General features: G+C 39.6%; 2 protein-coding genes across 5 annotated transcripts in view; one reads left to right on the top strand and one right to left on the bottom strand.

Moving 5' to 3' along the window:
* The window catches only part of shroom4 (shroom family member 4), a 115,391-nt gene that overhangs the window by 75,067 nt on the left and 23,608 nt on the right, over positions 1-16,716 (bottom strand). Inside the window, exons 1-2 of one of the 4 annotated variants that reach the window (XM_044342401.1) lie at positions 11,798-11,876; positions 6,286-6,513 (exon numbers count right to left, since the gene is read on the bottom strand). In XM_044342401.1, the coding sequence (XP_044198336.1) occupies positions 6,286-6,408 (123 nt within the window). In that variant the 5' untranslated portion in view covers positions 6,409-6,513; positions 11,798-11,876. The other 3 variants (XM_044342400.1, XM_044342399.1, XM_044342398.1) reach the window with 3 other exon arrangements.
* On the top strand, positions 11,891-14,909 carry bmp15 (bone morphogenetic protein 15). Its single transcript, XM_044342417.1, has 2 exons — positions 11,891-12,350; positions 13,685-14,909. Exons 1-2 carry the CDS (start codon positions 12,011-12,013, stop codon positions 14,692-14,694), a joined length of 1,350 nt encoding a protein of 449 aa, XP_044198352.1. The 5' UTR covers positions 11,891-12,010; the 3' UTR covers positions 14,695-14,909.

The raw sequence follows: 16,716 nt of genomic DNA, 5'->3' as shown, positions 1-16,716 counted from the left end.
CGTTTGTGATCCTTAGGAAGACTCTACAGTCTAACAACTACCAAATAAAAAAACTAAAATCCAAGAAATGATCTTCATACACCCCACAGTGTTTGTATCCTCACAGTTTATTCAACCAAATACTTTTACTCAGTTCTGAGTCCAGAGCTCAACACAAATTTCCTCTTTGGGATCCCAACTCAAAAAAAAAAGGAGTTCATCTCAGTCAAAGATGTGGATCGCCAGGAAGAGACGGGTTGATAGTTGGCAGGCTGGTTAAGGAAGAGGAGGATGAAGATGTGTGGAACGTGCGGAAAATTAATCGGCGACTATTTTCATTCATTTTTTTACAGCGAAAATACCAAACGTTAACTGGTTCCAGTTTTTCCAATGTGAGACTTTGATGCTTTGTTGGTGTTATACATGAAAGTAAACTGAATTTCCACAGATTCTGTTGAACAGACAAAACCTGAAGACGTCACTATGAGCTGTATTTTTACAGACAAATCGATGAATCAAGAAAATAATCTAAAACACCATTAAACAAACAAACTACAGGTTACAACAAAGTCTGCACATCCATATAATAAAGTGAATGCAGACTGCAGACCAGTGAGGTTCTGCTTCAGTCCACTCAGACTGACTCTTGTACAACATGTAGAGTCTGATGTTCATTTAGATAGCGGACATGTCTGGTCTGCAGAGCTCTGGTGGGAACAACACAGTACAGACAGTTCACATGAGCAACTGTGATCCATCAAACTAACTGTTGAAAACATAAGACACTGATTCTTAAGAGAACAGCGTTATTTGGCAACTGATTCATCTTCCTTAAAATTGGCATACGGGCGGAAATTTAACAAAACCTCCTCAAGATTTTTTGGATTAAGCGCCAAATTCAAGGATTGTAAGCAAAGATTGTTTCTATGAGAGTTGTTGAAATGCCAAACTGTCCCACGGGAGCGCCGTCTTACAGTCGGGGAACCGCCAGAAACATGTCCCAAACACAAAATCACCAGAGAGCTCATTGTCCATCATAAAAAACACAAATGAAAGCGAGCTGACAGCTCAGCAGCAGCTGCCCTGTCAAATACAACAATGGAAGGAACTCACTACTTATTCATGCCGACCGCAGTTGACAAAAGACACAAAGAGTATAAAAGATGTTTGTTTAATCTGAGATGTCACAAAATACATAGAAATGACAAGTAGTAGTCTTCAAAATGATGAATCACCCAAAAACATACTTGTGTCTGTGATTCTGTCCCATGTCAAGCCCATAAATGTTTGTTTTTTTTATTTTAACCCATGTTCTACTTTCCTTACTTATATTTTGTTGTTGTTCTTGGAGAGAGGGGTTTGGAAAAAGGGAGAGTTGGACAAAGATACAATACATAATGTCAAAAAACTGCTAACTGACTGTTCGTTCAACACCTCCGCCATATTGTGATTGTCAATCTTTGGGTTTTTCCACATGATTATGGGGTAGCAGTCAGAATATTACTAGATATGAAGAGTTTTGGAGGTGGTGTCTTTTTTTATCACCTTTACAAAACCAAAACACAAGAACAAGAAATGGATTAAACTGTGTGTTTGTCTGCTCTAATGCAAAGCATTAATGTTAGCTAGCCTGGCTATCTAGCTTATAACCTACCTAATATCAGCTAATTACACAATTTGTGTGGTTACAGGTGATTTCAGGTCATATGTTAGCAGCTTTGTCCTGAACTGTAATCAACTTGAGGAAGTTTACTCAAGATTACTTTGTCGAACTTATCGAAAACACTATCTCATGTTAATATGCAAACATCTGAAGGTCGTCATGTTAAAAAGAAATAAATGTCTTACACTACATTTTTCTTACATTGTGGTACTGTGTCAGCATTAAATCATGTATGTAGCCAAATGCATATTTAAGACCTTTAGCGAGGTTCTGAAAAAGTTTCCAACCAACCCAGGTACCTAATGTTAATTACCTAGCTAGCTATAGCTAACAAAATTTGAAACTAGTTTACTTTTGTCTGAATTCAAGGGCCCATTGTTTCAGGAATGAATACACATTTTTGGTGCCATCGTTACAATGTAAATGTGCAGTGCTATAAGGTGATACGTGCACTAGGGGGGAGCGTTGCAGCTATTAAACCAGAATGCAACGGAAATTAACACAAAAGCCAGGAATTAATCCAACTTTCAACTCCAGAAAACGACCCTCATACATGAAATTAGATAGTAATGTTTGCACTTTTGTCTCTCAGTCCTCTGATCAACTAATCAGCATTGGCTTGATGCTCAGATTATTGACTGGCTGTTCATAATAACCTGCAGACAGACTAACAGAGATAACCTAATGACTAACTGGCTAACTGGTTCAAGCAGATAAAACCTTAAAGTCCCAGTGAAAGCAAAGTTAGAGCGTCTTGAGCTTCTGTACTGTGATGTATTTCCCAGTAAAACAGAATATTTGAGAGGTGTACAGTTACAAGAGGGACTTAAACCAAATCCTTTGCATTTGATTGGCCCGCTAAAAGTGGGCGGAGCTTCACACACACCTCCCTCACCTGTTGTTAGATCTGGAGGAAGATGAGGGAGAGATGAATGAATTAAACCTCAGCAGCCACATCTCTTCCTATCTGTCTCCATGTTGCTCTGTTAGCTACTACGACCCACAAACAGTGGAGTGAACAGTGAACTTTGATTTAAAAACACTATGATACAGATTTTTGGATATATATTTAACATATAACAATAAATAAATGAACAATTAAGAGGGAAACAGGATTAAAACTGGGAGAATGTATTTTTCATTTCACTGGACTTTAATCTCATCGTGTCATCGCACAGCTGATCATCAGCTGCTGGGAAAACAAGTATTCGAGTTACAGAATTATATGCATGTGCACTACACACACACACACACACATACACACATATCTCCACACCCATCGGCACACACCCCACAGTAGTAATTTGTTATGCTCTTGGTGGAATGTTGACCAAATGGCTTATAGCCCGCTGCTGTCTCAGACTGTGGAAGCCACCCTTCCCCCTCCAGAAACACACTCAAAAGGGTCATGCACACACACTATTCAAAACGTGGACATGGTGAAAGGGCAACCGGCACATTTATGCACTTTCTGTCTCAACACACACTGTCTACAACCACCTTCAATACAGTGAATTCACTCTAAACTCACCCGATATTCACTTATCCATCTTTTCAATCCTGACATCTGATATCTATTCACTTCGCGTTCGATCTGTTGAAATTGGACGGATGAACGGATGGATGTCAAAAAAAAAAAATTTTTTTTAAAAATGTGAAAATGGTTCATCACAAGTTCCCAGAACCCAACCATTACCAAGATTATTTGTTTTGGAGCTGCGAATCCCTTTGTGAGACGAGTCATCAACTTCTGGGTTTCAAAGTTTGGACTAACGCTCCACTTGCTTCACATTTGGATCTATTGATGAGATATTTCTCAGCTGACGTGACAAATAAACATCGTTCCAGAGTAAATAAGCGTCATTCAAGTGTCTTATCTAGAGCTGCAACAATCAGTCGATCACTTTTTAAGAAAACATCACATTTCTTTTGTTCCAGCTTCTCAAATGTGAAAATTTGCTGGTTTCTTTAGTCTTCTTTCATAGTAAACTGAACATCTTTGAGTTGTTGGTCGGGACAAAGACATTTGAGGACGTCATCTTGGGGTTTGGGAAACATAAAAAACTGACATTTTATAGACCAGACGACAACTAGTAAGTTAATTGAGAAAACAATTGACAGATTAATAAATAATAACAACAATCATTAGTGGCAGCCCTAATCTTGTCTCATCTGAGGAGCAAACTTTTGGAAAATCATCTGATTGGGGCCAATTAATGATTATTTTCAACATTTTTTCAATATTAAGAGTCTTTGGTCCTTAAATCATCCAAATAACAGTCCAAAACCCTGAAAAAGTATTGATTTATGATGATAGGAAACAGAGAGAAGCAGAAAATCATCAGTTTGAGAATCTGGAACTGTTCAATCAATAATAAAAATTCTACAATTCGACCGATTGTTTCAGCACTAGCTCCAAAACCAACAGACTCACTGCTGCAAAGACACATTCACCAGTTGTTCATAAAATTATTCACCCACCTTTTTGACGTGACATAGTTCTGACACATATAAACATCAACACATGATGAGAACTAGTGTTAAACTGAAGTATGCCTGAGCTTTTAGTGGAAAAACAGAGTGCATGTGTGCGCACATGAGTTGATTTCCAAAAACTATTTAATACTTATCCCGCTCTCTATATCCGTCCCTTTCCTTCTTTCCCTCTCTCGTGTTCGTTCATCCCCCCCCCCCCCACAGTCACTCGCTCTCACAGTCACACACATGTTCATCCCCCTCTGTCGGAAGTGAGGGGATTACGACTGTATTCAGCTGTGGTCCATACAGACACAGTAAACCTGTGTGTGTGTGTGTGTGTGTGGAGGCTGATGGAAACTCTCTCTGGCCCTCGCTAAACCTAAAACACATTATGCACTCATGTCTTTGTCATGCACACACACACACACACACGCTAACACACACACACACACCTCGACAGTCTGAGCTTTACCTTTTCTGTGTGTTCCCGTCTTTCTCCTCTTTCCTTCAAGGACTTAACACTTAATCATTAAACATTTTAAAACACTTTTCTGCACCTCAGTTCCCTGTCCAGCGTTCACCGCCTGAGCTGCTTTATTGTGTGTGTGTGTGTGCGTGTGCATGTGTGTGTGTGTGAGTTTTAACTAGTAGCCACCGGCCACAAAACAGCCATAGAGCACAGTCTGATTTTTATCTCCTTTAGCAGTCCCAGTCACATTTTCCCAGGGGCTGTGTTACTGCGTGTGACTGTGTGTGTGTGTGTGTGTGTGTGTGTGTGTGTGTGTTTCCAGATGACTGAGCCAGGCTTTTCCATTCGCTGCTGCTGTGGTGAATATAGATGTGAACCGGCCAACGTTTACACCGCCGCCCCTGCCACCACCGCCACCGCCACCGCCACCACCGCTGCGACTTCTCAACAGGCGTGGGCGAAATATATAGAGAGAGCAGAGGTTGCACGTGAGCTGGCCTACTTATGCACTGGACTGGACACACACATACAGAGAGAGGGAAAGAGGGAAAGAGAGAGAGAGAGAGAGAGAGAGAGACCACCCCCAGCAGAACACACACACCAATAATTACTTGCAGTAATTCAAAGACACCCTCCTTATTTCCAGCAGCTCACCGCCCGCGGTGTGAAAACCGTGAGAAGAAGCCGGGGAGGAAATGTCGGCCCCCGCAACTTTATCGCACGAGACGACGAGGTCATGACAAAATCTGAAAGTGAGCACTAAATCTCTCACAAAGCCCTTCAACGTGCACACAAAGCACACCTGAAACCAAAACTCCCATCCCAGACAATAACAGTATGTGTCGTTCTGCACACTTATCAGCTGCAGTGCCTCATGGTTTCCTCCTCTCTGCAAAACAAGCTCATTTATTAATACGCTGTCAGTATAATAAAAGATTAGCGATGTTCCAAACAAGCACCCTATCATTTCAGTCGACTGCCAACACTTTAGGCATTTTTAACGTCCAGTCAATGAAGTCACAGGAAGATGGACAGGAAACCCTTTGACCCCAAGTTTGAGAACTTCACCATTAGATAATATAGGGCATGCTTTTTATTCATACACAGTGACAGCTGATAAACCTCAAACATCTCCGGATATTTGCTTCAGCTTTGGACAATAACTTTTTATTCTCTACAGAAGAGGAGGAAGAAGGAGGAGGAGGAGAGAGGAGGAGGAGGAGGAAGAGAGAGGATGGAGAGTGAAGCTTCAAATCTAGCAATGCAGAGGTTTATATACAGAAGAGGTTTTCAAGAAAAACAAGCGTTTTGCGTTGTTGTTTTGTTTTGTTTTGTTTTTTTTAGCATGGGTTGAAAAGTTTAAACCAAGTGACCAGCAGCCAAGCACACTGTGAATGAGAAAGCAGCCACTCAAGCCTGCAAAACTCAACCACAATTGCTGTTTTGGTTTAGCATGAGTGTTGCAACAACCACAACCTTACAACATACAATTCCTATAATACTTTGGCGTGTGATACAGTGTAAATATGAAACCAAAACTTTAAATATACACATAAACATGGAGTTTAATATTGGGGAGTATTAGGTCACTTTGAGTACTTCAGACGCATTTTAAAGTCATTTTAAACCGTATAACGGATATTTCTCATGCTTACATCATTATGTCAGTAATGTCAGTGTGTGTGGGTCAGCTTACTTTAGTGATGATGAGCGGCTCGCCGTGCTCGAGCCCTCCTTTCAGCGTGAACCCCCACGGCGCGCCCCCGGTCAACTGGACCTGAATGTGGTGGAAGGAGACGAGCTGCTCAACCGTCTCCATTCTCCTCCTTCCGGGCCGTTTATCCGTCGTTTCTTCCCCCTCTTTCGGTCGGTTCAGCTAGCTTAGCGGTGCCGGTAACAGTCCCTGCGCTTCTCCATCACCGCTCTAACAACAACAACGAATGGATGGATTGGAGGGACGGAGTCAGTGGGAGAGTGCAGGAGGGGGGAGGGAAAAAAGTTTTTAAGCTAGTGTCAAGCTCGGTGAAGGGATGCTGAAAATGGCGGTTGCAACTTCCGGTCAAGCGTTTAACCGTCGACGAAAAGTAGACATTAGCGTGTTTTACAGTTGTAAAATCACTCGGTACACTATCACATGATTCTACTAATTATTTAATGTCACATCTACAGCTATGCATCCGTTTATTTCTTAAAAAGAAGCAAGTTTAACGCTTCTATTATAAACTCTATATCAAGTGTTTCCGACCTTGCGTTGGCTGCCTTGACGCAGCTTCAAACTTCGAGAAAACTTTTCCCCAAGCGAGGGAGGTGGCCCCTCCCACTGTTTAAACGTATATGATTGATAGAAAAGTCGACCAATCGCAGAGAGGCTCTGGATGGATTTGTCCAATCAGAATCAGCAAGCGGGGCGGGGCTACCGCGGTAACAACCGCTGTATTGTAATAACATCAGGCAGAGTCACAGCCAAATAACAGTATCAATGGAGAGTGGCTGACCTTTTATTTGAAACATGAAACCCGCTATTTTACCGCCAACCTCTGCGAAAACTATCAGTTGATTTTAAGTACTGATGACCAATCCAAACATTACAGCTTGGCTTTCATCTTCACATTTAAATGCCTGTATTGACGTTTCCAGATAACGTTTTAATGATATTATTATAAGTCCCAAAGTAATATTAGGCTATTTTAGCTATAATTGTACTTGACATAAATACTTTTAAATTACTAAAGAGTAAATATAACTTTATTCCTGACTAAACTTTACTGAATACTAATTATTTAAAGGATAGGTTCACAGTTTTTTTTAACAGTCAGGTGCCCATATGAACAGTGAAAGAGGGTTTCCTCTCTGTAATCATTCCTCCTGTTTATACTGGCTATAAATAGATCCCCTTCAAATGTTCTTTCGATGTAAGTGATGGGGCCAAAATCCAGTGTTTCCACACAGTCATTTTGTGCAAAAATGCATTTAAAAGTTGATCTGAAGCTTATATGGGGTTTCAGCGGTCTGTGTTAGTCATATCAAGTGGATATCTGCCACATTTACAGTCTGTTTAGCATCAAATTCCCTCTTTGTGTTTCCCTGTTGAGCTGCGGTGGAAGTAGAGTAACAAAAAGAGGGACTTTGGCACTAATCCCAGCAAGAAAACAACATTGCAAAGTGAATATATAAATATATATTAATTACTAATAGCGAGTTAATCACTTTTTCCCAGAATCGAGTTCCAAGGAATATGTATTTAAGCACCCAGCTGACCTCAACCACACCAGCAGAGGAGCTTGCACAATTTCCTTTTAAGTCTGGAGGAGGCAATAAACTCTGTGTATCATATAACATTATCAATTGTATAACTCAAAATATTTATTTAGAGTGCATCCCACTCTGCATAGGTGAGTGAAATGGTGAAAACCCCTGTTGATATCGACAGAATCAACAACCTATACAGACATAAAAAAGTACTTATATCTGAAGTTGTCTGTCAGTCATTAACATACTTCAAAGATCCATCTCCTGTGATTTCATGAGAAGTAATTTTTCTTCCATACTCAGTATGCTAACTGCACATTACTTCCACAATGCTTCCTTACAAACAGCTCATGTCCATCTTGGCTTTAATCGCGATATATGAGAGGAATCTTCGAGCGCTTTTTCAGTCTCTTGACACCGAGTTATCCCTTATATTTCTGCTCATGTGGATGATGAATATGATCCAGTATGGTCAGGATATGCACATGTTTGATCGAGTCACCAAAGACTATTATCATTCTGCCCACAAACTGTTGTAGCCTGCATCTCATTTTTCTGGGTGAGAGCAAAGATTGTCAAAGCCTTCCTCCATCCATGTTGAGGCTCTGCAGACCTGCAGCGTGAGCACGTACAGTACATGGGCCTCCAGGCCAACAACAACATTTGATAATGTGTCCCACACATTTCTAAAGTCTTACCAATCTTACCAGTCTGCTTGTCTAACCACCATATTAAGGCACATTGAAACAAGCAGTTACAAGCTGTTAAAAACTTTACATAAGCCAAGTTTGCTGGCATTTTTAAAATTGTTTTCCTGTTTGTTTGAGCTTCTTGCAACAATATAATAACAGTATTATCCTTTATTATCTAAATTAACATAAGACTTTCTTTACATTTTAGTCATACAGTTGATACTGCTGTGAGAGATAGGAAACAAATAAGAGATAATGAAAGAGGTAGAAGAGATTTTTGAATAATTGACTCATATCTATATGTGAGTTTCACTCAAGCGCAATGCAAAACATGCATATGATGAACAGGATTAATTAAGTTTTCATCTATATCTTTATCTATTTATCAGTTATTTTTATGAATACCTTTTTGAGTACTTTCATGATTGCTAAAATTTGTAGTTTAACCTTTTACCACAGACTGTTTTGCCCAGGGGACACTAGCAATGTAGTACTTTCATGGACTGCTAATGCTATGAAAAGTTGACATGAAATGTGTATCGACAGATTGGACTCTTGTCGTTTCTAAAATGATGCCCTGTCCTAAAAATAGTAAATAATCCAGGTACAATACATGTCAGAGTATATAATTGAAACATTAAAGGAAATATCCTTTAAAATTTTGTTTCCAGGAGATGAAATGACCTATATTAAGTCCATTTCTTTGCGTTAAATATTTAGCTTAGCTAGCGGTTAGCTTAGCTTAGCATAAAGACTGGAAGCAGGTGAAAACAGCTAGCCAGGTTCTCTTTAAAGTTTAAAAAAAACACCCTCCAACACCGCTAAAGCTGACTAATTCATGAGATTTATTTTTGTTTAATCCATACACAAACTGTACTGCAAAAACAGCAATTAGTGGTTAAGCTAGGCTAAGCTAGGCTAACCACATCTCAACTCGAGCTCAGTACTTTAACGCACAGACATGAGATTGATTGATTGATTGTTCTTCTTATCTACTATACTTTGGAAAAGAAAGTGAGTGTGCATGTTTCCCTAAATGTATCTTTTAACATGTTGTGTATCCAGGTAGCGTTGGTGTTAAAGGCTTCATTTAGCAATTAGCAAATGGGCTACATCTTTTAAAATGTTTCTGTTTTGCAATCAAAGCTCCTTACAAGGCAATAAAAGTGTGTTATATTATATATAGTCGAAGTTAAAACAGTTTCCTGCTGCCTTTCGGAGTTAACAACACACAAAGTTACCAGTGATACTATCTTTCAGTGTAGAAATTGTGTTTTTTATCGTAAATTTCTTCATGGAATAAACTTGTGTGTTTCTGCCTCAGAAGCTTTTGTAGCCATTTGCTGTTTGTCCCCCATAGTTTTTTTTTGTTTTCCCACACTCTCTCTGCAGACTGCAATGATTGGGACTGTAGATAATCACTGTTGTGGAATGCCACCACACACTGCAGTGCCATTTAACTGAATGTGTGTGTGTGTGAACAAGCGACTATCTTGAAAGAACAAGTAAAAAGGGCTTGATAGAAAATCAAAGACAGAGAGAGAGAGATGTAAACATGCCCAGACATCTCACCTTTCCTCCAGACCACGAGGACTTTGTTTTGGTCAGATCAGTTGTTCTAAAGGCCATTTGTGTTCTCGGAAACTTTGGACTGTAATATTTGGTTTGGTGGGGAGTAATGCTTTCAAGTGAGATCAAATTTAAAAGCCAAAAAAAAAAAAAAAAAGGAAAGGAGACAGATTTTTTTACAGTATGTGTGTTTTCTTTTATATTTCTTTTCACTTTGGCAGGTTTTAAATTTCAAGTTTACAAGAGGCAGGATGTCGTCCATTCAACTCCTCCCTGCTGAAAACAATTATTTTACCAGAAGCCCGGGGATCCCAAAGCTCTCGGGCTTCAAATTATACAAGTGGAAACAAACAACATATCAAAAACTGCAATCAGAGTCGTCAAAAATAGTCTGGGAGTAGCCTGAATATAAAAAAACTAAACCACAATGCAAACCAAGATTCTTTTTATACCAAAGATCAAGTAGGGAGGGAGTAACAAATTACTCAATGTACTGTAACTAAGTGTAGCTTTAATTATAATTGTTGGAGTGTTTCGTAAAGTCAGCATTCTTAAAGCCACTACGTGTATTAATATTTTCAGATTATTCTGATCACATAACCTCTTTTGTTTGTAGAGAAAAGAAACAGTCCAGGTGTGTTGCAGTGTCTTTCTACCACCTGATGGCGCCAGTGTGATTCAAGTGAAGAACAACTTCAGCACTTTTTACTTTACTGAACACAGATTTTGTGTTGTGTCAGCAGAAACTAGCTGATCCTGTTGAATTGTGTTGACTGTTTTGCTTTTAATGTGGTCTTTATTTTGTTTTTATGGATAAGTTCAAACTCTGCCTTCTCAATTTTTGCACCGCACAGTAAAAATGGAAATTTTGGATCTCTAAAATGCTTGTCAATGCATGTGTTTTATTTATAAAGTCAGTTTTCATGTAATTAGAATTTTTTTTCATCCGATTCAGAGCCATGTGGTTGTTGAAATGAAACCAATGAGTAGAAATTCCCAAAATGTAAATTTGCACGTTGATAGCAACAGAGTTTTTACTCAGTACTACAGTTTATACACAGAGATTACTTTGACTGATATTCTGCCTTTTTTAAATAATATAACTTGATTTTGAACATTTTTTACTTAGCAAAAGAAATTACCATTGCTTCAAACATACAGAGACATACTGAAGACAAAATTTTAATGGCATAAAATATGCATTAAGAATTAAAACTTTGAGTATAAATGCACAATTTAGGCTTATTGTATGATTTGGGTGCACAGAAAGAGAAATGTGTTATCTTTTATTATTTATCTATTTATTTTGTTTACATTTTACAAGTCAATTCATTTTAATTTCTGGTATTTTGCCTGTATTGGTGTCCACATTTATCACCCTGTGTGTTTTAATCACTTGTAAAGCACACTCACTTGCATTCGACTTGCATGAAATGTGCTATATAAATAAAGTTTGATTGATTGATTGATTGATTGATTGATAGTGCAAGCATGGGTCCACTAAAGAATAAGTTCAGTACAAAACTGGTGAAAACAAAAATATCAAGATTATTTAAATTATTTTATGTAAATTGTTTAACAATCATAAAGGAGATGGTGAGATGTGGAAAAATATGTAAATTTTCAGAAAGTAATTAATACAGAGTACTCAATAAAGTAATCAGAGCGCGGGTGCAATTTTTACGCACGTTTACGCACCAGTCACGTGGCGTCCCTGCGCTCCTGTTGGCGGCTCACGCACATCCGAAGGGTTAATTGGGGTCACCGTCAATCTCAGGAAGTTGATTGTCGAGTCCAAAATGGCCCGTGACCAGGTGAGCCAGTAAATCACGCCCTCGGCCGTGCGGAGGATGGTTGCCAACTATAGCCTCGTTGGTGGAGCTCGCTAGCACCAGAGGTTTTATAACCAACATGAGGTCGACCCGCACCAAGCACAGTTTACAGCGGTTCTGGGTCCGGACCTGTTTTATCTTCCTGTTGTTTTCCACCTGCGCCGGAGAAATGGCCTCCCATCACACCACGCTGAAGCGCAGCCGCCAGAGTCACCAGAGCGCAAAGCACAAAGGCGCGCACCACCGGCCGCTGACGGACGAGCAGAAAGCGGACCAGAACCTGCAGTTCATGTTGAGTTTGTACCGCAGCGCAGCGGAGCCGGACGGCAGACCTAAACAGCACCGAAAGTTCGGCTCCAACACGGTCCGCCTGTTGAGACCATCGGCGTCGTCGGTGCATTACCTGCCCGCGTCAAGAGGTGAAGGAGACAAATTATTCTCCTCGAATCTGTAGCAATCACAAACCAGCCAATTAGAGTCAGTTTTGGGGGAGAAAGATCAGCGTTTTTGGGCTTTGTGATATCTTATTATGCAGACTTTTGATTTTCCTGTGTCCCCCCCCCCAAAACCAAGCACACCTACATAATATCTCAGGTTAAATTATGGAAGTTTTATACTTTCCAGAACAGCCTTTAAATAACAGGATTGCTGATTTTTAGTTTTCTGGTTGCTGGCATGACTGAAGGTGATTGTACATATGTGGTTATTGTTCATGATACATTTACTTTGAGCTTTGGAAAGGCTCAGATGATGTTCCCCATCTGGTCTTTTCATATATTCCTAAAGAAGATCCTCTAATCAGCAGCTCCATTAATCAGCATTTTATGACACAGATCAGATTACAGGTAAACAACATATTGAATTCAGAGATTCAACCTTTTAAAGACCGACTCTTCTACACTATTTGCTCCACATGAAAACTGAAAACAAGTAGAGCGAAGGCAATATTGTCTATAGACAGCAGTCAGTGTAATAATAAATACATAAAAGTACAGCAATGAATAAAAACAATAAATACAGGAATATTGATCTACCCAAACCACCTTGAGAAAGCAGTGAGAAGAAGCCAGAAACTAAAGAACCACTGTGGTAAATTTTGTATTGTTTAAAAAAAGCCAATAGCTGATGGATTAAAAGACTTCATATATGTAAATGCCACCTGTGGGGAGGAAAGCAGTTAATCTCAGACATGCTTCTGCAAAATACTATTGTTTTGGCTCTGAAGGTTGCAAATAGCTGAAATGTTTGCTTGTATTGTACCTTTCATCTCTTGCAAATTCAGTGCCTTGGTGTCTGTTTCATATGGGACACTAATCCAATGAAGCATTTTTGATTTTTACTGATTTTTAACTGAAAAATACAAAAGTTTTACACTGATTTTTCCGTGTTTATTTATACTGCAAATGCATACTTTTCTAAAATGATTCAAATTAGTTTTTAATTTTACACTTTTTTTTGGTATAAAGTATGAAAATGATGAACCCTAAGCATCATGGAAGAAAAGTCTTATGGAGATTGGTGCTAGATGGTCAATCTAACTGTTATGTTTTTACTTGTTCACTGTATATTGTATTTTTAAAATGTGAGAGACAGAAGTGAGGAGTGTTGGGTAGTGGGAGGGACTGTATATCAAAAGACAAATTCTAATAAACTCGAAGTTGCCAAAAAAAGAGTTTTTATGAGGAAGGTGTCAGTTTATAAGGCCAGAGAGGGATTGACTGGGTCTAATTTTTATGCTTTTTCTCTCCTTCAGACCACCACTACACATTCACAGTGCAGTACAACCTTGACACTCTTCCTTCGGAGCAGCTGATCAGAGCTTCGTTCATCCATCTCCGCTCTTCTTCTCCTCCCTCCACCACCTCCTCCTCAACCTCAAGCACTTCCCAGGCCCTCAAACTGCCCAGCTGCAGGGCTCAGATCACCTCACTGGGCAAAGACAGCCTGGTCACCATGGATCCTCACGAGCGGTGGACGGAGACGGACATCACCGCACACGTCAGTGGACACGTCCAGCAGGGGAAGGACCAAGGCTCTGTAGGACACTTGACCCTCACGGCCCAGTATTGGTGCACAGACCCTGGGCACGCTGAAGAGGACAGCGGCCTCTCGTGGTGGTGGACTCGTCTACGAGGAGGAAAAAGATGGGGAGGGGAACCTCACCTGGAAGTGCCATCACTTCTTCTGTATCTGGAAGAAGAGAGAGAAGTGAAGGACTGGATGGGGGAGTTGCTGGGGGTCGAAGAGGAAAACATTGGGCAGTGGCACCCATCGGTTCGCCGCCGCCGCCGGCGCTCCAAAGACTCCTCGTCTTCGGAGCCCAAAGATCCTTCGCTGGACGCTCTGAAAAACGCCCCCACTTCCTCTTCCTCCTCTTCTTTTTCCACCTCCCCCTCTGCCTCCATCATCTCCGATATCCCCAACTACAAGCGCAAAACGAGCACGCCCAAGAACCGCTGCAAGCTCCACTCGTTCCGCCTCTCCTTTGACGAGCTCGGCTGGGGTCACTACTTCATCGCTCCACCGGTGTACAACCCTCGGTTCTGTCAGGGCGACTGCCCAAGAGTTCTCCACTACGGCTACCATTCCCCCAACCACGCCATCATCCAGACGGTCATCAACGACCTGGGCGTCGGGGACGTTCCTCCTCCGTCCTGCGTGCCTTATAAGTACATGCCCATGAGCGTGCTGGTAGTGCACAAGAAGAAGGTGGAGTACAGGGAGCTGGAGGACATGGTGGCCGAGTCGTGCACGTGTCGCTAAAGACTTCAGAAGCTCATGAGAAGCACTGAAAAAACAGACTAAAGGGGGCAGATTTGATGGGTCATTTGTCTGATCTACAGCTTAGCGGCTAACCATAACGAGCCCGAGACTGGAGGCAGGAAGTTGTTGTGGTTTCAGATCTTCACCATCCCTGTTAAAGCACTTTAAAAGTTGGCTGCTAAGGCCTGGGAAGAACTATGGGCTGAAAAGATGGGAGAATGTGTCCGTTTTTTGATTTAATAATTGTGGAATAATTGCACTGTGAGCTGGTAGACGGCACTTTGCAGATTAATGAATGTGCTGGTTGTTAAATTTATTGTCGCTATAATGTAATTTTCCTACTAAGATCAAAGCTGGGAAGCATTTTAAGCCAGTTGAGGGAAACGTAACTAACTTAGTATAAGTGGTAATTTAACTAAGCTAAACCTAACTGTCAGGGTAACTTATTAATATAATTTTTTTTGTTTGTAATAAAAAACTAAGTGGTTTATTTGAAGACCAACGTATGTAGAATCCATCTTCAATATTCAATCTCAAACCACAGTCATCTAATGAATATTTTCTTTCTTGTGATTATCTGTGTATTCGCTAATATTTTTCTGTTTCATTGTTGTTGTTTTTTCATTTTTTAAAAACCTGATCTTTGCCTCTCATCAGGGCTACAAATCTTGCAACAAAGCCTGTGTCTGTGTGTGGAAACAAACATGTCTGGGTAATGTCTTCGCACTGTGTGAGATCCTCAACACATGTAAGAAATTAGAGACTGCCAAAAAATCATTTTAATGGACGAGGGGTCGACCCTTTCTGATGTCTGGCCAAACCGTGTTGGATGTAACTGTAAAGGTCTTGTGACATGTAGCATGTTCAACCTGAACTTTTTGTACATATTTATAACGGGAGGGTTCTCCAAAAACTTGTCTTACAAAAAAAAAAACACAAAATGAAGAATTAAGAAAAGTTGTAACAGTCTTGAAGGTTAAAGACACAGACAGGAAGTCTTGTCAAGGAAAAGAATGCAATTTTTATTACGAATGAAAATGAATAATAAAATAAAATGCATGTTTTCTAAAGCTTTTTTTAAATCGTTTTTGATGTCTTTGAAAAATGTATTCTATCATTTAAAACCAGAATAAATCAGAGCTTTAATCTCAAAGTTTAAAGCATGGGTGAGAAGTTAACAGAGCAAACTCCTGAACTGCTGAGGAAGATTGTGTAGTATGATTAAAAGCTACAGAACAGATGCTTAGTAGTTTTTGTGACAAGATTGTTTTGTCAACAGAATTATTGACACCAGCCAATAAAGTAAACGCACAGGAATTGGTCTTATTTGCAGTCTGACAGTTTTACAGTGTAAATTCCTGACATAATGGTGCAATTATGAAGAATTTAAGTACCTTAAATCTGCCCTAAATAATTAGTTTACTTTTTACATAGATTTACTTAATAATGTACATTGAAGTTATTTAGGTATTAATGACCTATTTACATTTTTACAACTTTACCATTATATCAGGAATTTACACTGTAAAACTTGTGCAAGATGCCAGTGTGCAAGATTTATTCGTGATTTTATTCTATACTTTATTCACTATAATGAAGTATAACTTAGTTTTTTACACAGGTAACAAAACACACATTAAAAGATTAAGAAAGGATTGTACTGGTGAGATTAAGAAACAACAACCAAAAAATAAAGAAATCAAGGTAAATACAGAGAAAATTAGTTTATCAAGAAAAGAACAAAATAATCATGACACACATTAGTGCAATCAGAAGGAAATATAAAAGAGAACATGATTATATGTGCCAACAATAAAATAAACATCAAAAACATGTATGTCAGTTGCTGCTAACAGGCATACAACTGCTGAAAAAGTTAGAACAAAGCTTGCAATATATAAAAATGTAAGCAGTTTGGCTCATTAAATAAGATTAGTTTAAAGTTTGTGGGATAAATAACGATTATCTTCATATTTTGACCATTAATACAACTCTTATAAAGCACAATCTTCAATAAATAAT

Source organism: Thunnus albacares, chromosome 22, assembly GCF_914725855.1.
Source record: "Thunnus albacares chromosome 22, fThuAlb1.1, whole genome shotgun sequence".
Classification (NCBI taxonomy): domain Eukaryota; kingdom Metazoa; phylum Chordata; class Actinopteri; order Scombriformes; family Scombridae; genus Thunnus; species Thunnus albacares.
This window is presented reverse-complemented; position numbering and strand designations above follow the sequence as displayed.

Excerpts from the sequence above, each read along its gene's own strand:
- bmp15 (XM_044342417.1), top strand. The coding sequence starts at position 12,011 with ATGAGGTCGACCCGCACCAAGCACAGTTTACAGCGGTTCTGGGTCCGG. Across the intron at positions 12,351-13,684 it reads TTACCTGCCCGCGTCAAGAG|ACCACCACTACACATTCACA; the intron begins GTGAAGGAGACA and ends TCTCTCCTTCAG.